Consider the following 26,393-nt stretch of genomic DNA (forward strand, 5'->3'; position numbering starts at 1 on the left):
GTCTTCAGTATGTGAAATCCTGTAGCCGCCCTGCTGCCTCTCCCTTTGGTGGTAGAGGGTGACCTTGGGATTGGACCAAATTTGCTGGATTTTTGCACACTTAGCCCTAAGTGAGGTATGCTGTGCTCATTCCCTCTGCTCCCAAAGCTACCAAAAGTGCAGCGCACCTCAGCATTGCTTGTTGCAAAAATCCACCCGATCGCTGCGTTACGGCTGCTGAAACCCAGGTTTTCTGAGCTCCCTTTCTGTTGGGAGGGGGGGCAAATCTGCTATCTTCCTCTGCAAGCCTTTATGGAAGACTTGTTGTAATAAAAGTCTTGGGTTTAAAAGCTCTGGCATACGTTTTGACCTTGGGTGCCCTTTTTACTGCTCTTCTTTTCCTGTCTTTGATGTCTGAGCGCTGCATATTTGTGGCGATTTCCACAGGCCTATGTGGTGCTCAGACAGATAGGGCTGTGCTTCCGGACTTAAAATGCCAATGCTCAGACTCAGGTTTGATTAGCTTTGAGTAAAGAGAGATTTTGTAAGGCATAACCATCAGCCCAGGACTCTCCAATCAGTTACTGAATTATTGGGAGCATGGTTGGAGTGTGGAGGTGGGAAGCAGCAGTGGGATGGCTGGAGGGGGGTCCATGTGGCCAAGTTGGGAGGGGTCTTGACCCCCTCAACTATACCAGGGACAGCTCCATCAGACAAGGGAAGGGATGACGATCCCTGTTTTAGTCCCTTAAGCCTTTCCTACTCCAAAAACATAAAATCCAATTGCATGCATGTTAATACTGGCTTAGCTGAACTGACAAAAGTACCTATGGGAGCGCACCTCCTGAGCAGAAGAATCCAGTGTGTTAAATGTGTATATTTGACTTATGCGGTGATAAAAAAAAAATGCCTGCAGCTGCTAAAGCTGGGTCAATAGTCCTCTTCCTATTTGGACTGATATTGGAGAAAGCTTTTCTGTTTCCCTGGTGTGGCTCGAGTACCAAAGGCAGGAGATGAGTCAGAAAATGACAAGCTGAGCTGCTGCCTTTGTTTTATTGGGGGGCTTGTACTAAGAGTGGCCGGATTTGCATCCAGCTGTTGGGCTAGCTCCATGGCTTTTCAAATGTTTGAAATAATTTGATCAACTTTTCTTTTTTAGGCCCTTGCATCATCTTCCTTCATTTCCCCTCCCATCTCTGTGTTTTCGGCTCCAGCTCTTCTGCCGGGAAATAAAGATTAACTTGCTTGCTTTTTCACATCCTCTTACTGATTCTGATAGTACTGCTTTTTATGCAGACTCTTCAGTTTCATGTGTCTGTCCTCTTGAGGTCTGTTTACACTGGGTTTTCTCCTTTGGAGATTTGAACCTGCTTGGAAATAGGTAGGTGGAGATTTACTCCGTAGGGATACAGATGGTTTGGCGTGGCCCCATGCCAGAATTGTGCAGGGAGTGGGGTAGGAGACCAAAACTCAGGTGCTTGAGGAATACCTGGCACTGTTGTTTGCCCCTTTTACGAAGTACCTATTGGATTTCAGAAGCTTTTTTGTGTGTGTGTGTGTGTGTGTGTGTGAGAACCCAAAATTTATTTTTTCTCTTCCCAAATGTCATAAATGCCCATTTCTTATGCTCCACCATCATCCACGTCTCTCCAAAGAAAGCAAGTCAGCTGTCCTTGCTCAAAGGAGTTATTGAATAGCGTGAGTCCCGGAAGCCATTGCAGGCTGTGTTGTGAGCTGGTTGATTCAGTGACTGGGGAGGCCCCAAAAACATGAGGGGAAGGCAGGATCTCGGGCAGACGGCTCGTCTGAGCTCTGCCTCGCTAGCTGGCGTGGATGAGCAGAGACATCAGTAGCGCCTGCCTTGTTCCCAGTGCAAAACGTGTAAGCACTGGGCTCAGAGCCGAATCTTTTAATTTGGGCAGCAAGATATTGCAACGCTCTGTGTGGTTGCACCCAAATCCATGTACGTGCTTCACCCTTAGATGCTGAGCAATGTTAAAAAATTATTGGGATTTTTTAATTTTAACATTTTTTGGAACATTTGTGAAGGTAGAATGTGAAGGCTGGCCTGGGGATGCTCTGCTGCCGTATGGAGGCTGGAGTGAGCTGGACGAAGCAGTGGCTTGCCTGGTGGTGTTCAACCCAGCCTGTGTCACTCGGTTCACGATGCAGGAGGAGAAAGGGCGGTAGCTGAAATTTAAACGGAACAAACGTAGCTGCTCACTCAGCTTGTCTTTCAAACTTCTTCTCTCATGGTTCTTGTTGTGACGGTTTTAGGAAGTTGAGAAACGCCTTGTTCCTCCCGCTTTGCCTCCGGGAGGTTATAGAGGAGATGTGTCCTCAGCTTGGCTGCACTTGCCAAAAAAACCCCAACCTCAACCAGGTTGTGGGGATGCTGTCAGTCACTGTGCTTCAGGAGTTGGCTTGAAATAGAGGAGGAGATGTCCTTCAGTCCTGTGCTGAAGCTCCAGGTGAGACCTTGGCTCTTGGAATCATCTGGGGTCAGAGCCAGACACGTAATAACTGTTACTCAGTCTGTTGTTCTGAGTGTGTGAACCCGTTTCTGTGCTCTTAAAAGATGTCATGAAACAGAAACTGTTCTAGAACCAAGTGCTTTTCTGATGACATCCACAGCCAAGGGAAGGAATGCCACTGTAGGAAAAAATTTGATTATTATTATTTTTAACTTTTACAAATATGAGAGCCCCTCTCCTTTTGCATCAAGAGCATGATAGACCTGATAGCGGTAAAAGCATGCAAAAGCTGATCATTCGGTATTTATTTCAGTGACTTCTTAAAATGTAGCAAATCAGCAGATGCCAGATAAAGTAATATGAAATTAAAACAAAGTGAGAATCAGAGTGTATCCATAATAAAATCAATGTTTTAATTTTTAATAGGAGCTTCATGGTGTTACATTCTTTTTGCTTGAGCTCTGTTCTCTAGCGTTAATGTTTCTTTTTCCTCTTGGCTGACGGCCCCGTTTCTGCGCCTGTCGTGCAGTAAACTGCTTCGCTGTGCGTGTTTCCATATCTCAGCAGATCTCAAATTCCCATCGCCACTTGGAGGGTCCTAAAGAGTGCTCACATTTTTCCATTCGAGAGCGCCTGCCTCCCTGGATGGCCCAATGAGCTGCGCTGACTCCTCTCCTCGGTTCACCAGCCCTTTAGTTATGGAAACCAAAGAGGATGGAGCCCGGTGGGTTGTGTTTTCAGTGGGAGGAGGCTTTCCTCAGGTGGAGGAGGCTTTTTCCCCCTTGGAAGCAACAGTAGCAGTCAAAGCTTGACTCCCCCGATCCCTTCAGTAAGGAACAAAAGTCCTAAAGGGTTTTTCTTTTTCAGGGCTGTTTTCTATGCCGTAACAGGGGATTTATTTTCTAGTAAAAGAGTGGAAAGTAACTCCCTCCTGTCAGTGGGATCGTCTGTGGATTTCCTTGGGGATTTGGTTTTGTATTTATCAGCCAGTGTTTATACCTGTTGTCTTTACCTTAGGTGCTGTGGCAGCAGCTAGCCTGGTCTAGGACAGAGATTGTCCTCAAAGTAGTGGCGTGATGCAGTTTTCCCTGCTGCTGTAGGGCTCTGTTATTGCAGGATAGTGAGTGGCATCGCAGACTTGCTAGAGGAGGCAATTTTACCCACCTAACCAAGTAGATTTCCTTGGAAAATAGCCTTCTCTTTCTTTACCTGTGCACAGATTCTCACTTGTCCTAGCAAAAGTTTTTTGGTTTCTTATTTTTGTAAAAGGACTTGTATCTCTTCATCATGATGTGTTAAGAAGCATCTCTAAGCATGTTTGGTCTAATATAGCCAACTCAAATGTAAGTGTCCATTTAAACAACAACAAGAAAAAGCCTTTTTATGTAGACAAGGCGAAGTACTTCAGGCTATAGCAAGTTTGATGAAATGAATCGGAATTCGAGGTCCAGAAATCCTGTTGGGGATTTCCAGTTGGGTTCTCCCTTCAAGAGCGCTGTTGGTTGTGGTGGGTGTATGGTAAAGATTAATACTACGCGGTATGAAATGGAAGAAAGGTGGTGTTATATAAAAATGAAGATGACTGATGAAATAGCTGACCTTGCAAATTACTTTCTCTTGGCAATGGGCTCTTAAAATATGGAGGAACACATAGCAAGATGTATATACAATTACTTCTGATTATATTTAAAATATGAAAAGATGTCATGCTTGATATTTCACTTAATTGAAGAAGCAGCTTTTCCAGCAAACTGACCAAGGTTGGGTGCCTAAGAAACCTTGTACAAATCCACAGGTAGTATGCATGTTTTAGAAGCATTCTGACATGGACATAATTAAAGAAATGTTGAAATTGCATGCATTTTTACTATAAATTATTCTATCATTATCTATATTGTCAATTAATCCATTTAGTGAATGTGTGTGAAAAGTTGTGAACAGCTTAGCTCAGCTTGGACATCTGCACATTTTAATTAGCTGAGATGGTCTCTGAAGAGCTTTGTTAGTTAGCTGTACTTGAATGCTTTTGAATTCTACAGAATCTGTTTTCTTTTTTTTTTCTTAAAGAAAACTCAGTTATCTCTGCAGATTCTTAGTTTTTGCAAAGCCCTTGTCTCCAGGTCCTTAAAAATTCCTTTCTGAAACATAGACTTGACCCAAATGCTTCAGATTAAATGTGAGATTCACCTAGTTTTGAGGTAGCTTTTTTTGCATTCATTGTTGCTAAAGAATTTTTTGCATTCGTTGTTGCTAAAGTCCGGGTGATGTGGGTTGGGTTGGGTTGGGGCGGGTGGGGGTGCAAGCCTGACAGCACCCAACTTCAGTGCCAATCGCAGAAAGTATCAGCTGATGTTAGAAAACAGGGACAGGATCGCATGTTAATCCAAGGATATGGTTAGTAAAACTGCTGCTGGCAGAATTGGTACCCAAATGCTGCAGGTATTTGTGATTAGCACCTATTTTATTTTTTTTAAAGGGGTATGGGTTTTCAGTCATGGGTGGAAAGTCATAAACCCGTTGCTTTTATTGGATGTTGCAAATAGGACTTTGTTCATACTTGGATGCAAAGCTTATAAATGCTTCTGAATTGCTGTTTCTGTTGCAGTATTTAAGGAATATATTTCAGAAGTATCTGGGGAAATTAAAAGTTAGTTTACTGGTAGTGGGTAGCATAAATGCACTTGAAATGTATTTTCTTTATGCTGCTTTCTGATTCAGTGTAGCTTTTCCTTACTTGAAAAATAAAGGCTCTGTTTGTGCTGTGCAGGTAAGAGTTGACCTCAGAAACTCTTGGCTTATATTAAAACCACTTGGTTGCATGAGTGGTTATTACAGTTTTCAGTTCTTCTGCCATCAAATGACATTATTTGCCAAGAAAAGTCTCAGTGTATTGTAATCTTTTCATCTGCTGTGAAAACGGAGAAGAACGAATAGTGAAATGACTGGGGAGGAATGAGAAGGGCGGGATAGTTTTCATCTTGAAGTATTATGGAAGATTATGGAATATTATGGAATGAGAGCTCTTTATGTGGATAGGGATGCAATAGCTGTTTGAAAGCCACATGTAGTGCTTTGGGCATCCATGAAAAATTGTTTAAAGTTAAATCTGCTTAAAAATCTACATCACTCCCTGGTTTTGCTGTGCAACATGGGGATGCTTTAATTGTTCCTGAATTAAAGAGGCTTTAATATCTCCCCATGAAACAGATAGTCTCCAATGTGGAAGTTCATAACGGTGATCTAAATATCTGTGTGTGTGTGACCTCTCTAGCAAATGGTGTGGTTGCTTGCTACAGGGATGACAGATGCCCAGAAATGCTTCCTGGTGATCTTTGGCCCCAGTTCCTGTAGCTCTGATGGGGAAGGTCCCAGTGTAATCGTCCAACTCTGTCCCAGGAGCTTTGCTGGGAGGCTGCTCGGTGCTGAGAGCAGCCACGCTGTGCCTGAATTGGTGATCCGCCTGTTGGCACTGCGGGATCCTGGGCCCAAAAACTGGTTCCTGCCTCAAGGGACCTCTTCCGTTAATGAAGCCATGGGCCGGGTATCCAAGATAATACACCATATCTTGAATAAATTTAGAACAGACTGCAGCCAGTTTCACAGGCTCTGCTAAATTATTCTTTCTCCAGCTGTGTCAGATAACTTCATGCACCGAATTAGCATGAGTTGGAAACTCCTTTCTGAACAAGGAGTTTTCAGCCTGATGGCCTCCAGGACCAGCATTGCTTCCTTCTTTGAGGACCTTTGTATGAAATTGTCTGAACTAGACAAAAGAGAGGAAGTTGTCTGGGTAGCAGCCCCATCTCTCTGGCATTAGGGGTTATTTTTAAAAGTCTTGTCCCTTGGTCATGTCTTTTTCTCCCCCCCCCCCCCCCCCCCCCGTTATATAGGCATATCTATATGTATGCCTATGTCACAGGTGAGCCTGTTAGCAGCTACAGGTTAGGTGCTGTTGATACTGTGTGTAGCAGCTTCTGGGCAGAAGTTTTGGATGGAGAAAGGCTGAATGACAGTCATCTCCTGGTTTACCTCTGCAGGGAGGAGAGAGAGGCCTTCAGCCTTCTGTCTCCAGGTCCGTTAGGTTAAAACCCTCAGAAATTCATGGTCAGGAACTTTATTCAGTTGAGTGCAGATGGCCACCTCCTCCCTTTCCCTCCCTTCTCCTCTGAAGTCCTCAGATGGCTGGAAGTGACTGCCTAGTAGAGGCATGTGCCCTGTAGCTCGTTGTGCCAGCTGGGAATAGCTCGTATATTGAATTGTGAGACCCTTCTGCATAATTTCAATGGTAGATACCTTGATTTTACTTTTTTTCCAGTGTTGGCTGTTGCGTTTTGATTGTCACATCCATTAAAAGATTCACTGTGTGTAAATTAGTGCTCAATGCTGCATTTATTATCACTTTCCTATAAATACTGGTCTGCCAGCGCACTGAACAGGGTAGGGAGCGCTGCATGAATTCATCAGCACCCAAGCTAAACCTTGTCCATGATCTTTCCTCACTCCCTGTCCCCCATGCTAGTAGTCTCCTTTCCCAGAGCGCGTAATCCCTAAACCAGAAAATGGAGAATTTAAAATTCTTCGGCATAGCTGCCTGCAGCTTGGCAGATAATGTAGAGATGCAGCTCGACTCGTGAGTAGCCTTGTCTTATGTTCGAGTTCTGGAGCATCACCACGTAGCCCTCCAACTACATGCCTGCGCAGCTGCATTAATGATCGGCATTAAGGCATCCATGCATCACCACTTGGGTTTTATTGGACATGGTGTTTATAGACGCATCTTTGGTCAAGGGTTTGTGGAAGAACAGCCTGATCCTAAACATCCATCGAGGCTTGGCTTGACTGTAGCAGCTACGTGGTTTTGGTTTTTATTGGGGTTTTTTTTTTATTATTATTATTATTATTTATTTTTTATATAAATGATACTGGGAGTATTTGTAGGGATGTAGTTGCAGGATTTGCACTCACTTGGTAGCCCAGGATGGGGTTATGCTGGTGATGGAAGGGTGCCCTCTCCAAAGCGTGTTTCCAGAAGGGAGGCAAGAACTGGCATGTTCAAGGTGGTATGTAAAACATCTCCTGAAAGATTCAGTGTGTTAATGAACTAATGGCACTGAAATGAATTACTAATTAAAGAATTATAAGACTTCAAATCTGCTAGTACTGTCGAGAAGAAATCTCACACTGTTCAAGGGAAGCCGTGGGAAATCTGTTCTCAGATTGTGTTGCTTTTCCCACTTGTTTCCTTTCTTTTTTGGTAAATGCACGACAAGTTTTGTGTGTCCCTCCTAGGGCTTGCTGCCTTGGAGCTCATATGGTCTTTGTGAGTGTCTGCGTGCGTTCTTGCCCATGTGCTCTGTAAAGGGGCACTCGCTTTCTCCTTCACCTACGCAGACTCCATCCCTCTCAGGAATAAGCTGCATCCTACTAAGATTTACCTCCCTGCTGTCTCATGTGAAGGACAAAAATAATCTTAGAGGATCACAGAGCTGCTTGTGACTTCAGCTGGTGTGAACGTGCCCATTGCTCTGCTTGTTTGCTTTCTCATAGCTTGCAAAATTCGTTTAGGCCCCTCAGGGCTGTTACGTCTGGCTCTGCCGTAGGCTACAGCAGTTTGGCAGAGGCGTGGAAGCAGAGGAGGAGGCATTGAAGAGCGTGGTGCGTACGCAGCTGAACTTCACCCCATGCCCAATTCCTCTACTCTAGTGCAAAAGAGGAGAAGCCACGGAGCAAGATGGAGTATTGTGCCCCAGCTGAGAAAGGCACTGACTTCATAGTGTTGATTTTTGGGTGTCTCGGGTGAAGGCAGGTGCTTTGGTGGATGTAGTTTCATGTTAGGGTTAAAGAGATGTACCTGCAAGCTGCCGCTGAAAGTGTAGGTCTGCCTTCGCTGGCTGGGTCTTCATGCCAGTTCCCTTGTCTGGGATCATGTGAGTGTTCGGTGATGTAAATCAGCTCACAGAATTGACGGAAAACTTCACCCAGCCAAGAAAAAAAACCCCTATTTTTCTGTTGAATCACAGGGCTGAGCTGGGTCTCCAAAGAGTCTCGTGATCGTTAGCCCTTACTGAAGGGAGGTGGCAGAAGTGTGTGGGTGTCTTGGAGTGGCTTGCCACCATTTAGCAGCTGGGCTGGTTTAGGGATCCCAGTAACAGCCCTGTGCTTGTGGCAGGGGCAAGGGAAGCACTGCGCCCTCAGGGAACAATGCTTTTGGTTTTTTCCCCCCCTTTCCCAGGGACATTGTGTCTACTCTGTGACCTGGAATTATTCCCTTTTGCCCCTTTAATTAACAGTGCTGCCTAAAGGTTTCTAAGTGATACTCCAGGAGTGCAAGGGGTAAATCATCCCTTAAACTGCAAGCTTTAGCACCTTTGAAGTCTCTGTTTCTTTCCCCTACCTGTCCACCCAGACGTGAACTGATGGAGGAATTGCTGGATGTAGAACTGGGGCTTTTTCCCTGCTGTTTCTGGTTCTGATCCAGGATTGTCCCCTGTGCAGTGGAAGTGAGGGATGTGAATTGGAAGAGCCATGTGAAACAGCAAGAACCACTCACTTCAGTCACTTGCACAATAAATTTTGCTGCTATAGAGGTGGTGTTTTTCTTGAACAGAGAGATGAGATTTATTTTTTTCTATTGCAAGGGCTGTGTTAAGCAAGGTGAGCTCCCTTGTTCTAGAGGTAGGAAGCTTGCTGGCTGACACTAAAAGCGGTTTTATTTTTCTCAGGGTCACAAAAATAAGTATTTGGGTGACAGAGGAGCTTCAGAGCTGTGTCTCATTTCAGGAAATAGTAGGGGTTTAATAGCCGCGTAAAATCTTCTAATTAAAAGAAGCAGCTGAGCTGTTTAGGCTTGTGAACTGCCACTAAAATGATAATTACTTTGGAGTGTGAGAATGTCTGGAAGAGCTTCTTGATCAGAAATCCTGAAGGCTTCTCCTGTTTAAATCACGTTCTTGGGTTATCCTAGTGTCTGGAGTAGCTAATCCACAAACTGCTGACCCTCTGGCATTTTGGGGTAGGAGACCTGCTGCCTTCGTGAGAATGTGCAGATGTCTGGATCATCTTGGAGCACAGAAGGTGATTTAGCAGCTGCTGCCAAGCTACGTAAATAATTTTGGGAGAAACCTCACTGTCTGTGGTCAACTAAAAGCTTACTACTTACTCAGTTTGGGTGTTTTTTATGTTTTGTACCTGTAGTTGTAGCTTCCAGATTGTTAATTGACAGTGTGTTCAAGTCTGCCAGTTAGCTGGGACAGCCTCCGAGGGTGACGAGTGCAAATGAAGGATGGCTTTTCTGTAATTGAGAAGGAAAAAAATTAAAAGCTGTTAGTTATTACCTTTTATTTTACCGAGGTCTTTCCATCCCTCATGTTTTAAGCTGATTGAGCTGATGCTTACGGTTCATCTCTTTTCCTTTGTGTGTGTACCTCCTCCTTTTCCAGCCATGTTGAACTTCCATCCTTTGAATAAACCTTCCAAAGCTTGTATGATTTGTAAAACTTTGATGGCTGTCATGCTGTGAATTCAGTTTCTGAAGGTTTAGACTATTACCTTGTCTTTCAAGAACATGATTTCTTAAGGAGGATCTGCTTGCATTCTCATTTGGGAGTGCTAAATATATATATATATATATTTGGAAAAACATTTTATGCTGCGGTTTAAAGTTGGAATAATATTTAGGATCGCTATGTTATGTTTAGGTCATCTCAGCAGCTGCCTCTGGAGTTAATACATCCCTGCAGCTTACGTCATGTGCCAGTGGTGTGCTTCAGGAAACTACAGCAAGAGCATTTTATGGTGCAGCCTCCCCATCTCTCTGTTCCTGCTTGGTCCTGTGCTTGAGGCTAACACAGTTGTCGGCATGGCTGGGTGGCAAACAAAGTCGGGAAGAAAAGGTTCATTTTAATTGAAATCTGCTCCCCGGTCTGGTTGACTGAGCAGCGGTGAATGGGCTCACACTGGCACGGGGCAAGCGACTGAGAGAGGCCAGGACCACCACCTCTTTGGCAGTGCCGCTGCCGGATGACAGCTTAATACCATGTCTCTTATTGTGTCCTTCTGCCTGCAGGCACCTGCTATTTGGATTACATGTTCATGGCAGTAATTTTGCGTTGATGCCACCTGACTTGTTGTAGATGCTATCTGTGACTTCCTTCGCCCCAAGGAGCCCGGAGAGCCGGCTTGCCTGTCCTCTTTCAGGTTAGGAACTCGCTCGGAATAGCTCTGAGAGCATCCAGCCGCCTGAGTTGCTTTCTTTCCAAATCAGTTCCTCCCCGTTAGTGCTGGATTTGGATTTTGAAAAGGCAAAATAAAAAGTTTGAGAGGAACTACTGAGCGTCAGGAGGTGAGTATTGAGCCTTCAGGTATGGAGTGGCTGTGTTGTAGGGACAGGACAATTTAAAAGTTGATTTCCTTACCCATCCTCATCCTGGTATTCTTCTGGTAACCTCAGCGGTTTCTTGACCCTCAGATCTTTTGCAGTTGTGGGGCCTCCTAGACAGCTGGAAATGAGTTCCCCGTGCATGTAGCCCCATTTTTGGATAGCAGGGTGACATACATCTTACCCGGGTCACAACTGATGTGATTTATTCCCAGCATGTGGCTGGGGGCATGCAGCTCCTGCTGAAACAGCACCAGGGAGATGCGGGTTCACTTCCTCCCATTTTTATATGTGTACAAATCATCTATAAAGGTGTGTATACACATTGTAGGATGCTTACAGATGCACTCTGACTGCTATGACTATGTGTATTGATCAGATCGTACGTGTTTTAAGAAATAAGGAAATGACGTCTTGGTGTAGATCTTCTGAGGATGGCAAACAAAAATCCAGGTTTGCCTTTCATATACAGATGTAAAGAGGCAGCACCATCTAAACCCATCATTCCCATGCCTTGCACTCTATACTTGGTTGGAAAGCAAAGGAAAGCTTAATAATTGATTAGAGCAGCACAGCCCTGGCAGAGAAGATCTGTAGCAATTTCATGTAATATTAAGAGATAGTTAGCCCAGTACCGCATGGCATGAGCCCAACTTCCTGGCATTGCCCTGCTGGGGACTTCTGGGTTTCGTTTTTGATGCCAAGCTGCTCAAAGCTGACTGGGTGTACACAGTGGTGGCGTAACACATCTCTGCTCCTGATGGACTTGGTGTGTTTTGGAGTGCAGGCTTCATTTGTCATCTCCCCTTGGGCTGTTGGCCCACGATGTTCCTCTGACTTCCAGCAGACTCTCCAGAGCTCAGCCAGTGTTTGTGCTGGTCACCAAGGCTCACCCTGTTGAGCCTTTTCCTCCACCTTAATATTCTGGGCTCTTTATAAGGTCCCTCAACTGGGGCTGTGGCTGGAGGACCATGAAAAATCACTCTGAGCAGTAGGAGCGGTGGCCAAGCAGGGCAGGATGGTTGAAAAGTAACGGGGCTCTTTCAAGTTCCTGAGCGTAGCCTGTTTTCTGCAGCGTAATGGGAGTTTTGATTACCATGGAGAAGTACAATCATAAATAACCCTCCTAAAATTAAATGGAATTTTAAGGCTACATTGGCATATTCCCCCTGATGCTGTTGCCTCTCTGGAGAGGTAGTGCCATGAGTTTCCAGCTGAAGGGAGCTGATGAAATCTGTTGACTTTTTCGTCTATTGGAAGAGTCCGTATATTGTAAGGGTAAAATATGAATTTATAATCTATGGAAGTGGCTGATGTTTTAGCTTAATAGTCCCTTTCCTCCATAAAACAAGTCAGCTAGCGAGAAGTTTTCTGTAGCTGAGCAAGAGATGCTTTCTGGGCACGTTGTTCACCTTGCATTACCTGTTACCTGAGCTGGCACAGACATGATCCAGGGTGCCTTTGTGTTCAGTTTTGGTTGTTTTTTTTCCTTTAATTACTAATATTTTGCAGCTTGGTCCAAACTTGGATTTAACCTTATTCAGGCTGTGCTTTGAAAACCCCCTTCCTGGAGATGCTGCGGTTAAAAATACACGTAGGACAAAGTTCACAGTTACAAAAATATTCAGTCCATCACTTCCAGCCCCGTCCCCCCGCCCACGAACACCACGCTTCAAGGAAAATCCCAGCAGGATTAGTGGGGTTTAGATACAGTTGCTTCCACCCTGAACAACCTTTCCAGGTCTAAGCTGAAAATAGACAATTTGCATTGATGCTGGGGCTGCAGTCGAAGAAGACAGAGATGAAGTAACAAAATCAGGTTGCCCTTAGAAACACATTCATATTGGGCAAAATAATTGATTGGGTTTTTGTCGCATTTGCACTGATCTAGTGTACTGGCTGACAGCTCCCCTGATAAACTCACTCCTGACGGCTTGCAGGCTGAATGAAATGCATCAGGGTGAGGTGAGGTCTGGGGATGATTACGTGCTGGTGAGCTGTCTCCAGTTCCTTTTAATTTAGAGATGCAAAACTGAGCCTGAAAGTAATGAGCTCTAGATAATTAGGTGCTTGCCTGCAGGTGTAACTATTGCAGCTGCCTACAGCTGGTGCTCTTAATATTGCTGATTTTTATTTGAAAGCATTATGAGATGCTGGAAATACAGTTAATTTGCAACAAAGAGGGTTTTTTTCTGTTATCTTCCCCTCTAACCCCCACTTTCCTTTGGTGTTCTCGTTTGTGTTGGCTGTGAGACGTATCACACGTGGACCGAAGACTAAAAGGAAATGATGGTGATAAGTAACAAAGTGTTGTATTACACAGCGATGATGTCTGGTACGCGTCATAGATTGACGAAGGGCCTGATCTAGTTTATCATCATTAATGATTAACCAGGTGGGAAATAGTATCTTGAATGCCTGCCTTGGTATTAAACAGGTTGTGAAGGAATTTCTGGTGCAAAGAATGCAGCGCAATTTGTTACCTGCACATCAGGGGGGTCAATGAGGAGGAAAAACATGTTGCAGAGTGGATGTATGTAGGAAGAAAGACTTTGGAAATAGATGTTTTGTGGAATGGATATTAGAAAAAAATATTAAGTTGGAGGATTTGGAGATGTGCATATGCTTGGGTATAAATAGAACTTGCACTGTGAATGTGGCCGCTGCAGTGCAGCTTTAGCATGTTCAGTCAGGAAGAAGCACTAGGTTATGCAGCAGGTATTTATGGTGTGCCACGCTGGAGTTCGGCAGTGCAATCGGACGTGTAAACGCATCTGCAGATACAGAGCAGCGTTCATCAGAGCACCTCTGAAATGTGTCAGGATTTGCTCACGAAGGGAGAGGAGGAGGAATCTGAATTGCTGGAGGATGCTAGATCCCAGCAGCAGCGATGCTGGGGGAAGGAGAGGCAAATCGCGCTTTTCAGTAAGCATTTGAAGGTCACATTTTCCTTTCAAGCTGCGATTTTCAGAGGAGCCTTGGAAATTTGTCTTCTCAATGGCTGTCAGGTTCACTGGGGTTTGTGTGCCCCTTCCCTTTTGAAAGCTCTCGCTGCTGCCCTGTTCCTATTCAGTGGAGTGCAAACGCAGATTGGGTGACATTATGTGGCAGACAGCAGGGAAAGCAAGTGTTTGGGATTATTTGGAAGCTGGTACTGAGATTAATGATACGTAATTGGGTAAAAAGCTCAAGATGAATTTCAAGAGAAGTTTTATTTTGGGGAGAGTATTTGTTTTAGAGTATAGCGTAAGCTAGGATAAGTAGCAAAAGCCTCACTGCTTGTAACATTTGGATCCGGATAGAGCTTGGGAGATGATGCTTTAAGGGGGAGCACTTAAATGGCAGAGGGATGGACAAGCCTTATCACTTTCAGTTATCATCAAATAGTTCAAACGGGGAGCAAGAAAGAGTTCTGCCATTGGTAATTTAGAACGAGGCGATTGCAGTTCATAAGGAGCCAGTGAGACTGCGTGAAACATTAATGATATTTATGTAGGTGTATTTCTGGTACAAAAGCAAAAGATAAAGACTTTATTTAAGGTATTTGTTACAAGCATAAAATAGCCCATAAATGAGGACTTACAGAAAATTTGGTGTTACCATTTAATACGCAAAATAACATGAAGGATTAAAAAGGTGGTGTGCACAAACACTTCATTGATCCGCTTAAAATTTGTATGTTTGATAAATGGCAATTTGGTTGTGAACATTGACTACACATGTTGCAGTAGGGAGCTTTATATTAGGCCATAAAATGTTGAAACAGGCTTCATAATGGCTTTTGCCATAAGAACCTTCTGGATATTAGTCATTACAGAAGGTGGTGAATCTTGGGAGTATGGTTTGCATCTGTTCACAGGAATAGGGGCATGACGACAGAATCATAGAATCGTTTCGGTCAGAAAAGACCTTTAAGGTGATGTACTGTGCTGTTACGTAGCTTGATAATTTTAAACCATAAACCTCACTTTTGCCACTGCACAAACAGTTTTGATTGTGTTCCTTTGTTTTTAAAGCATTTGACTAGGCAGAACTAGTCCTTAATATCAGAGTTAAGTATTGGTGTAAAGCTGACATGGCCTTTTCACGAATTCTTCACCTGCAGCTCTTAACTTTGACTGTATATCTGAGTGCTTGTGCCAGCACAAATTTGTATTTATTTTTCCCCTGCTATAATAAAGTAAGTGCCAAACATTGAAACAACAAATCCCCCATTTGGTTTTGACCTGTGATACAGTCAGGGCTCTGAACCGTATTTCATTTTGACATCTCATCACATTGCACAAGACCAGTTGCATCCGTCTAAGAAAACTAAAATAAAAACACTGTTTCAGTGCAGAGGAGCAGCTCATTCCTTTGAGGTTTGACCGAAAGGCACGGCCCCCTTGTCAGGAGTCTACTAGCAAAAAAACCCCCTGAACAAACAGATAAGAACAACCCCAAACCCACCCTAAAATGAAAGAAGATCTCTGTAACGCTGGGAGATGTTACGTGTCTGGGCGCCGTGCGGTTGCTGGGGCTGGGTTATGCTGTCGGATATCGGCAGTGGAAGGGTTAGAGAGGGCTGAGCAGCAGCTTGGCATTTTATTAGGTAGTTCTGAAGCCTTTAAATGTTTTCCAAAGTCCTTGAATTATGTTGGTCTTGATTTTTGTAATATTAATTATCTCTTTCTCTTATTAGCGAGAACTGCTTGGCTATGAAGGGTGTAAGGGGCTGGATTCCTGTAAGACAGTTGAAAAAGTGGAGATGATGGGGATGCTGGGGAAAACAGACGTGTGCCTCTGTAATTAAGGGCTTGATTTTGCGTATACACAGCGGGATTGAATTATGGTCACATGGGCAACATTAATCCTGCCTTTTCCTAAGTTCGGAGTTGTTTGCTTTGTAACTTGACTTTTTCTTTCTTGGATGAAGTTTGGCTGTAGTATTTCAACATGGAGAGAGTGCATGGCACTGTTTTGATCTCATGTATTTATTTTTTTTTTCCCCATGTGACACGTCACTTGGTGGAGTTTGGCTTTGGTGGGGTTTTTTGTGTGTTTTTTTGTTTTGGTTTGTTTGTTTTTAAAGGCTTGTAGTTTGTTTTTACCAGCTTTCCTTCCTCTGGCTTCTGAAACATGGCCTGTCAAAAGAGGAATTTATTGTGAAGGGAAAATTGATTCACGAAGTACTTGCTAAATAAACGGGTTCGTGGTAGTGCGCGTTGCTGTGTTTGGGGGTAGCGAGAGGAAAGCCGAGGGAAACGAGTTGCAAAATTTCTTGCTGAGGAGTTTGTGCTGTGATTTAATTCTCCTTCGAAGCTTTCCAAGCCCTTCGTACATTGCAATGCAGATTTCTAAATCTACAACGTGCTGTAGGCGAGCTTTTTACCTTACGTGTTCTTTTGTAAGCCTGGTTTGATTTTTGTCCTATATAAACTCGCTAAGAGGGGCATGATGCGACCTCCTGTCCCTCCTCCACTGCATGCACAGCAGGAAAAGTCAGGAAGCAGAGGGATTTCCGCAACATGGAAGCGCTTGGGTACAAAACCCCCTGCAAGGTATCACTAAGACCCTCATTGCACTATCTCTTTAAGACCACAAGCGCACTGTGAGAGCTCTGCTTGCGAGGGTGAGAGGCAGGCAGAAGCTAAGAAGTCATCCCCGGATGGCACGGATGCGGCCGTGGGCTTTGCTGCTGCCAGATGGGGGGAAGAGACCGGGTGCTTGAGCCGGCTTGCTAACGAAACGCTCCGGGAGCCTCGCCTGCCAGGTAGGATCGAGCGTGCCAAACAAAAGGCTTCACCCAGTGAATGGAGAATGGCAGAGCTGCAAAGGATGGGGAGATGCTGGGGAAGTTTCAGCAAGCTGCTGCGACTGGCGTAGCTTTTCCATTTTAACCTTTTAAGCGAGCCCTTGTGGTTTCCGAACCTGCTAAATTAGGTGCTTCTGCTGTTAGGATGTTCACCTCCTGCGTTTTAATTGCATGTTAAATAGAGAAGAGGCTACAGAGGAGAAACACACTCTTTTAACAGTTTTCTGCCATCAGATACCTCCCTACTCCGAGTGTTTTTAAAAATGCCTTGCACCAAAAAGCTGAAAGAGGTGCTGGAGTTTGATGTGATTTCCTGCCCTTCTGTAATCTTGCTTGATGGTTTTATCTTGTATTTTTTTCAGTTGTTTAATACACAATTTCAGTGCAAGCGTGGACGTGCATCAGGATTATATAACCCCAGGGATAGCTGGTGGGAGACTCGCTCCCATTTCTGTGCAGGGATAAAAATCATTAGTTCTGGAACGTTTTCTGTGTAACGTGTTTGCATACGCGCCCTTGGGTACCTGCAGATATTTTTATTCACGTGAGAAGGTGCTTACCCGTTACTGTCAGCTGAAAGTGAGGAGGGAGGCAGTCTGTGCATGCTCAGGATAAAATGGTTGCTAGTTGCTGAAAATGAGCTTAGGTGAGAAGCAGCATTCAAGGGAGAATGAATCCATTTTGGAAGAAAGTGTAGTAGTGTTTTTTTCTTTCCCCCCCCAATCCTGGAAACAGGAACAGAGCAGAAAAGCCAGTACAAATTCTTGCTGTAAGAGCTTATTTTACTGCATGTTTTCAGGTTGCTCGTTGCTGTAAAAGCACACCAAAAAATCTCGCAGTATTTCAGTTTTGTAGCATGATTAGAACAAGCAGACAAATGCGATACAAGTGGGAGATTTCTGCAAGAAATTCCTCCTGACTTTTATTTAAGTCTGCATTTGTCATGCTGCTGAACGCTGCAGCTGGTGGGCAGCTCTGGTCTGGATTTTTTTTTTTTTTTTCTTTAATCGCTTTACAGAGAAGTGTTCTCCCTCTCCTCAGAGCGTGGCTATGGCTGTCTAATTAAAAGATACCCTCCTCCTTTTAGAGGGAGGCTTTTGGTTTCGAGAAAAATTCGGTTTCGTTTCCAGCCGGCATTACTATCTTTGCCTGTCTTCTCCCACTGGGTCTTTAATAGCTCCTGAAATTCCCCAGCCTTGTAATCACTGCTGCAGCCAGATGGGGACTAGGTGGAACTCCCATTGCATCTGTGCCTGCTTTTATTAATCTCCCAGAAGTATCTCACTTACGTGGATTTTTAAATATATATTTCATGAGTTAATGAGCCCTAAACAGCCACAAAGAGAATCCAGAGTCAGTGCTACCCGCTGGCTGCCGTCCTTCTGGTTTTTGACGTGATGCTGATGGAGAGCTGTAAAGAGTCGTTCAGCCCAACACAAGCGTGACAAGCGGAGACTGTCGTTCCACTTGCTAACCTGCTGGTTGCAGATGTGATTTAAGAGGTTCCCCTCGCTCCTGCTCTTCTGTTTCGTCGCCCGCCCTGTCTTTTCTCACTGTGGTAATGGAAGGATCCCTGAAAATGGTGTGAGGTTTGGGGTTAGCTTTGCTTTACCCACCCCCACCCCTCTCCCTTCCCACCCTCCCGGATCGTTTCAGAGCATGGCTGCACAAACAGTTGAATCAGTGCGGCTGAAGAGGGTGACGGGTGACGTGGGTGGCAAGGATGGAGGAGGAGGAGGGAGGGCACAGGATCCTCCTGAATTGGAGCTCAGCATGCCAGAATAGTAACATGAAAGAGCTGCCTGAATTATTCAGCATATCCTCGTTTTCTTTGCGCTGTGGTTAATTAAGCGCTGCAGTTGAGCCGGGCTGGGTTATGCTTTAACTCTTAAACTTTACTGTGTGATGAGGGCAGTGTTGGTGTGGTCGGTGTCGCATCTCAGGTTGTACAGCTCTGGATGGTATCAGAATTTCTGTGTAGTGAAAGAAGAGGAGTGCCCGGAGGGTGGTTTGCTGTCGGCGTGGATGAGACCATGTTCTGGATGAGGTTTCGCTTCCCACCTGCCGGCCATGACCCATTCGTGTCCCATGGCGGAGTCTCTTGTGCTGTCACTTTTAACCCACTTCTAGGAAAAAGAGCCTCGTTAGCAAGCATCTGCTGATGAACTTTTGCATTTGCCTTGGCTCACTTCTGAAATAACAGCAACTGTTACCCCTGATGGGCTCCTTTGGCGGATGGAAGGGGAGGGAAGGTAGGCACTTCTGCTGGGGAGCGGGAGCGAGCTCCGGGAGGAATGCAGGGAAGCTAGATTTGAAAGTAAATTGAATATTTGGGGTAGATGCTTTTTGCCTCAATATTGTAGATGCCAGAATTTAGATGTTGGAAATAGTCACTTTCTCCAGCCATTACATCTCATTAAGACTTACTGGAATTTAAGAAATGTTGGTCCCTATCAGTCTGGTGTGCAGGTCAAGTCCTTTGGCAAAAAGGACTTAAAAGGTTTATTTTTAATCTGGTGAGAGTCATCACTTCCTGGAAGCGATTTTAAACAGCATCCCCAAACTCTGAAAATTCATCTGAACTGCTCACTCCTTTAGGCAGCTGTTCTTGGGTGTAAAAAAAAAAAAAAAAAAAAAAAAAAAAAAAAAAAAAGGTTACTCTGCTCAAAGAAGATTATTTCCTCCTGGCTTATATAAGTTCTAAAATAAGAAAATAAATCCCAACCTTCTTGAGGATGAAACAGTTTTTCCAAACTCAGGAATGATCCCTTTTGAAGCAGCAATTGCATCAATTAATCGTCAAAAACTGCCTCAATAGTTGAAATCTCAGCTGTGACAAAAAGGGTGGCAGCTTAAAACCTTGCCTCTGTCCATCTTTCTTTATCAGACGATGGTTATGGGTGTGAGGGTAGGGTGCTATGGCAGTGGCATGCTGAAAATTAGTGAGTTTTCATTCTGCCTTGCAGTGTGGTTCTCGTCCTCCTCTCCCAAATTCTGGCTTTTTGTTGGTGTTATCCAAAATTCAGGAATGAATACAAGATCCTCTTGATGAAGGGTGGGAGCAGCGCCTCAGCTCTGTTGAAGTCTGTGGCAAATTTTCCCATTGTTTTGCTGGAGTCAGGCTTTTTACGTGTAATTTTGTTGTTGAAAACCTCCTTCTTTTATCAAATGATACCACTTATGCATGAGTTGGCAAGTCTGCAAATTGAAGGCAAGCCTTAGACCCTGCAAATAAATTTTTGCACTCCTTTAATAAAAAAAAAAAAAAAAAAAGAGAGAGAGATGTAGGCAGAGTGAGCACCATCTTGGGAACCAGCAGTGCTAGATCCTCATCCCACTTCTCTCAGTCTGGAGCTGATCGCAGGTGTCCTGTTTTACACCTGCCATGCTTTAACAGGGACATTACTTACGTGCAGAGGTGTTGTAAAGGTCACTGTCGGTCTTTTCCATGCATAATCCTATAATGCAGGGGCTTTATTGTGCCTGGCATTCAAACACTGAATATATAACAAAATTGGAAGTTTTTAGAACAATTTCTTAGCCTGCTTGGTGAGGGTGGTGGACCTTTTTAGTGATGCGTTGGGAACCAAAATAGTGCACTATTGTAAATTTGTTTCTGCTCTGCCTTAGCACTGAGATCTGGCTGCGGTGTGCTGCAGACAGTCGACCGATACCGAGCAGGTCGCATCTGAACAACCCTTACTTCAACCTGTCAAATTTTGTCCATTTTAAGGGAGGGGAACAGGGTTTCAGAGCTGGGATCGCTGTCGAGCCCTGTCGCCGCTGGCAGCGTCTCTCCTGCCGCTGTGATGTTGGTTCCTGCGGAGGTTTGGGCAGCAGCAGTGTTTCTTTGGAGATCAAACTCGTACTGCAAAGGGAGGACTCTTGAGAGACTCAAACTAGTCCTAGATTTGAAATTCAACTTATGAGTGGGTTTTTTTCCTCGTTGAAACAAAACCCAAGGAGCGTTTTTGTGATTTTTGTTTTATTTTTTTAAGTGTCTGCCCTGACGTTAACACAGGAGGTTTGCGTTGCTGGCTTGTGCGCCAGGAACTTCATCAATCAGGCTGCTCTCGTTTTCCAAGAGGCTTTGACGTATAAAATGTAAACAGCAAAAAGGTGAGATCTGAATATGGCATTTAGTGGGAAGGTTTTCAGCAAGTTAAGCGTGTCTTTTATGAGAGTGGGCATCTGATACTGCATAGATGTATGCTGGACCTAAGGCCACAAGGCGTTAGCTAAGTCAGGCGGCTTTTTTATTTTACATACCTGCATCCCTTTGTTTTATTCCACAAGTAGAACGGATTCTAGCTTGTTTGTTTCTTGCATAAAGTCATGTGTCCCCCATCCCTGTCCCCCCCCTGGATTCCCGCAATACCTTTCCAATTTAAGAAAACTGTTGCAGTTTGCCTTTAAGTAACCCTGCAGCAGATGATCGAAACTTCGAATTTATCTGACAGCCCTTTTTAGAAGCAGTTTTGGTGGGTGGATGAGGAAAGGAGTTACTGGTTGAAGAGAGGCAAACAAGGAAACAATTATAACATGATTCCTGCATGGTTAGCAAAACAGGCGCTGCCTTTGTCAGAAAATGCCCTGCTGATCAGCAGGGTTTGTTGCTGAATGCAAAAGGCTTGTGGGTTTTGGGTTTTTTCCCTTACTCTTTAAAAAAAAAAAAAAAAAAAAAAAAAGAGAGAGAGAGGTGGGGGATTCTCTTGTCAGGACCAAGGTTTTGTAGATTGTTCGGCGATCTGTTTGCTTTCGGTGCTCTATTTGTCGGTGACGTCTGGCTTTTGAAGCCACACTTTGCTCCTCTTTTGGAAAACCTTGGAAGGATTGTAGCTGCCTGGTTGCCTGTGAGTTCCTTGGAGATGTTTGTGTGTCTGCCCGAGCGTGGAAGGTGACCGGCTACACTGCTTGCCAGCGCAGTCACTGTGTGTATCACCGGGAACACGCGTATTCCTTCGACGTTGCTTTCCTTAACTTTATGTGTTGCAGAATCCCCCGAGGTCCTGTTCAGCAGCCCCTCGAGGATCGGATCTTCACTCCGACCGTCTCCGCTGTGTACAGCACTGTGAGTATCTGGCGGGTGCTGCTGTGGTCACATTGCTTTTATTAAGTTTTATTTAGTAGATACAAAAGCGGGTTTTCCTAACAGAGCTTCACCTGAGCGCAAATGTGACTGGCCTGTTTCCAGTCCCTTGGCTCCATCTCTTTCCTGCCCTCCTGCACCTTGAAGACGGGCTTGTTGGAGTGTATTAGTGGCTGCCCGTTTCTGATAGTTTCTTATCGGAAAAATAATCAAGGAAGATTTGTTTTTCATGTGAAACGTTCCATTACACAGACAATGAAATGTTTTGAAAGTAGATTGAATATTCGGGATAGGTGCTTTTGGCTCAGTATCCTATGTGTTTGTTTGTGAAGCTTGATTATCATGGAAATTTAGCTTAGAAACATAGCAACATTTATTTGTGAACATATGATACTGTTTTCCTTTCATGCGATTCTTTTTTTTTTTTTCAAATAGTAATAGCTGGAAGCCCAGTGTTATTTATAAGCTTTGCTAAATCAGCACAGCCCTGGGAAAGTAATATTTTGCTTTTCTGGTGGGATAGTGCAAATATTATTAATGCCAAAAAACCTGCTTTTAAGCTGCTCTTTTAATTATTTGGAAACAGGAAGAAAAGCTGTAGATGGGAGAAACTCACTGTATTTTATGCGGTAACGTAAGCTGCTTATAGAAAAACGTAAGCTGCTGTACAGGGTTTTCTCCTTCCTCCTGTTTGCTTGAGTAACTGGCGAAGGGGTTATCCGCTCCTCCTCTTCGTCGTGCGGAGTCCGCGTCTGGAGCATCTTTTGCCTCTTCCTTTTTTTTGGGGTCGTAGAGAAGAGTGTTGTGATCACCTCTTCTACCAGAGGGACTGCTGCCAAGAGATGCAGAACCGGGCTTTGTGCAGGATTAAGTGCAGAAGTGCTGTCCAGTGCCCATTGATCCCAGGAAGGCAGAGACTTGGGTGGTAGCTGCAGTAGCAGAAGGACTCAGGTCTGACCGTGGATGATGGTCTGGTGGGCAGCTGGCGGTGGGTTGCCATCCAGGGGGGGTCAGAAAGGTGGGGGTACAGCTCTTGGTGAGGCGTTAAGATTTCAAGGTTTGTGGCTTTGACAGCAGTGGATTGACAGACTTGAGCAGTGGAGACTGTTTTTTTTATTTTTTGCTAGCTCTGTCCTCAATATTATATACATACATATGTGTGTATATCCATATGTATGTATGCAAAAAGTCAAAACCAAAGGAACATAAGTGTACAAACAGTTGCAGTAAATAATTCAGTTTATATTATCCTCTATATACCCCATACGACACTTAAAAACCACTTTAAAAATGTCTGAATTCCTTTTGGGGGAAAGAGAAGGTTATTTTTTTCAGTTCTTTCTTCCAAAGACATAATTCTGATGCCTGTGGGAAAACGACTGTGAAAATTTAAATTAATGTAAAATATAAAAGTAACTGTGAAGAATGACCTAAAAGAGCTTTTCTGTGTGGAAAAATATCGCTCCTTGGTATGTTACAGGAATAGAAGCCAGTGCCGCGAGTATCTCTGTTCTAGGCTTTAAGAATACACAAGTTTCAAAGAAAATTTCATGTTTTAGGGAGAGAAATTTCTCAGCTAGGTTCCTTTTGGGCTTCTGTTTGAAGCCTTGACAGACAGAGTTAAGTTCTAGCAAAAATGAATTAGGATGGAAGAGGCACATGATCGGAGGTCCTGGACAAATTCATTCATCAAAGGTCTCTGCAACTAATTACATGAGTAACATGTAGGTCGTGTATTTAAGGTCTGAGTTTGCAACAAATAGGTCTTTTTTTTTTCTTTTTAGTTTATTGTTTTTATACATAGTTTGTCTAGATTTTACAAAAATCACGTAACACAAAGGTATGGAAGAGCACCATCTTCAGCAGCCGAGGACAGCTTTTTCACTTCCATGTTTTATTTGCTCAGTCATCCTGTTTGGGTTTCCACACGGATTACACATCGCAGTTTTCCAATACGTGGATTTTGGCGGAGGACAGCTGGTTTAGGAAGAGGTCTGTGGTCTGACGCTACCATGCGGTGACTCTGAGCTGCCTCGGTGGTTTCCCTGAAGTCGTAGTACGCCGTGCATGTAGTGGGAAGACAAATCATTTGAGATACGGGCAACCCACAGATAAAACCACTATTTTTAGTTAGATAAAGATGAAAAAAAAAACAACGGAGTTATCCTTTCCATGCTTTTCCACATGCATTATCAGGACCTCAATTGCACATTCCTGGGCTCTTTTTTTTTTTTTTTTTTTCCCCTGAGAACTATGTGCTGCTTGCTGAAAAATGGAATGGAAAATCATGTGGCTTGCACTACGAGCCCCCAAAATCTCCCCAAAATAAAGTCAGAGGAACACATATTTCTGTAGGGCAGAGACAGGAGGTGAGGAAGAGGCAAAGTGTGATTTGTCAGATGAAATTTAAGTTTGTCTGAGAACTTTGTGATGGTCAAAGTTCCCAACAAAACTTTGGTAGAACCTCTTTCTCAATGAAATCATATTGGTATTAGAAAAAAAACACCTAACCTCATCATACATCATCTTAATTTATTTGATGTAGTAGATCATACAAATACTGATATTTGGTAGGTTGTTGATGTTGGTTTTGGGGTTTTTGTTGTGTGTGTTTGTTTTTTTTAATAAATAAATCCGGCAGTAGGATTATTTTAAAGCAAATCACAGAAATAACTGTTTCAGTGAACTGATCCTGTAATTTCATCCCCTCATCAATAATGGAGAATGCCATATCACAAGAGCTACGTTTGGACATAAAGATTTAGGGTTTGTCCTGTAAGCAGCTTCTTGTGTGGCATTTCCTAATTCTTTATATTGCAAGAAATTAAGGCAGTTACTCGTACATCTGCTATAAGATCCCCAACCTGTGGAATCTGGAAAGGGGAATAAGAATAAAATTTTGTTTCTGTTGTAAAATATTTCAAAGAAATACATTCAGAGAAGCTTTTTTTGACTTGGAGTTTGAGGGAAAGATGTTGAATTCTAACAAAGGGAATTGCACCAAAGGTGACTTTAAATGTCACAGGCCATGGTGTGTGCCCGCACCCAAAGCGACGGGGGCCGATTTCTATTGAAAATCAAATTATTATGGGCGATTGCTCAGAAGCAGATGTACTCTTCAAATTCAGCACAAGGCATGAGTTGAGAATCAGATAAGAAGAATAGCTATGTTAACGTACATCCAGTTCTTGCACAAATAACCTTTTTTTGGCAGATTATGGTGGAGGCTCATAGCTGCCTCGCTAACACACTGTGATCTCAAGGGCCGAAGCTTGGACCAAAAATACTTTGGGGTAGATTTTTATCAGCTAAGGAACAACATTGACTCCTGAGTGCGAGCTGATGGGAAGCGGGTGTTGATGTGATGCACCTGTTTGGACAGGAGTGCTCCGAAGTTGGGCAGCTGGAGCCTTGAGCGGAGTTTCTGCAGCACGGCTGGATCCAGCACTGGTTTAAATTGTCTGTGTTAATTGCAGCCTCACTGTGTCTCTTCGGAGCAGATACCACCTCGTGTCAGGTTGCCCGACTCGGTGCCAGCTGGTGGTAGAGAAGGTAATGAGGAAGTGAGGTGCTGAAGAACCTACTTGCCCCAGATTTTCAGTGACTAAGGCTTGGCTCCGTCGTTGACTTCTTTGGGTGTTCGTTTGGTTCCTTCTCTGCAGCGGGATGCTTGTTGGTGGCCCCCTGCTGATTTCACACCCAGCAGAGGTGCTGTGATTCGCCTTTGTGTCCTTTAAAGGGATCTTCCTACAACGAAGAGAATCCTGCAGAAAAGAGATTAGGGAGGATTAGCTGCTCCAGCCACCCTGTGCTTGAGGGAAGGATCTGGGTCAGGAGGCCGACTCGTCCCCCTGCCTGGCCGCGGTGGAGGCTGCACGGTGTGCAAGAGGGGTGCTCAGTTCCTGGGGTACTGGTAACACTGCTTTGAAGCTGTTCGGACCAGTCCAAGCAAATAAATTGAATGCTGGAAGGAAAGAGGTTCTGTCCAGGTCTGAACCCTTTTATTTTGGGGGGAGGGGGCTTTGTTTAGGGCAAGAGCAGTTCTTAATGATAAACAAATTAATGATAAACTGTTATCGTATCATGGCCAGGGCATTCCCCATAATCAAGGGGTGTCTGTGGCATGTCCCGTCCATTCTGGTGTAACCTGAATGTTTCATGGACATAACTATGTGTCTGAAATTATGCTTGGAGGGGGGAAGAGTAACCCAAAGCTTGTGAAAGATGCTAAAACCAAAAAGATGTAAGCTCAAAAGGAAAAGAAAGAATTCCAGCCTGAGTGTTTATTTCATGTTTCATTCATTATTTCCTTTAAAACACAGGATTAAGGTTTCTGGAAAACTAAAGGTTAGCCTATTGCTACTCAGTTAAGGCAAAAAGAAACTGATGCTCTAGCAAATTGGTATGTAATTTTGTGTGCTCATTTTTAGGGGAATAATTTAATCTATAGATTTAAGAAGGGTATTTGCTTCCATCATAATCTCAGACCAAGTGTATGTTCTACAGCATCCCATTTAATAAACAGAAAGCCACACCCCAGACACTGTGGGGGCAGGCATCCCAGAACAGAAATGATGAGCTCGTATAGTCTCTCCCTGGTTGGCTTTTTAAAAAATTACTGAACAGAGACATGAGTTCAGCAAGCTTGTGTTTGTCTTCCTTGATCACCTGTTAACATTC

The 26,393-nt window shown here is 44.0% G+C and overlaps 1 protein-coding gene across 21 annotated transcripts in view; it reads left to right on the plus strand.

The window, feature by feature from the left end:
- The window catches only part of EIF4G3 (eukaryotic translation initiation factor 4 gamma 3), a 148,353-nt gene that overhangs the window by 21,878 nt on the left and 100,082 nt on the right, over positions 1-26,393 (plus strand). For all 21 annotated transcript variants that reach the window (XR_008821076.1, XR_008821075.1, XM_056333788.1 and 18 more), the window contains exon 2: positions 21,620-21,695. Coding sequence is in view for 19 of the 21 variants with exons in the window: in XM_056333788.1 (XP_056189763.1) it covers positions 21,620-21,695 (76 nt within the window). In the remaining 2 variants the exon portion in view is untranslated. The remainder of the gene's footprint in view (positions 1-21,619; positions 21,696-26,393) is intronic.

The sequence above is a fragment of the Falco biarmicus genome, chromosome 3 (assembly GCF_023638135.1).
Source record: "Falco biarmicus isolate bFalBia1 chromosome 3, bFalBia1.pri, whole genome shotgun sequence".
Taxonomy (NCBI): domain Eukaryota; kingdom Metazoa; phylum Chordata; class Aves; order Falconiformes; family Falconidae; genus Falco; species Falco biarmicus.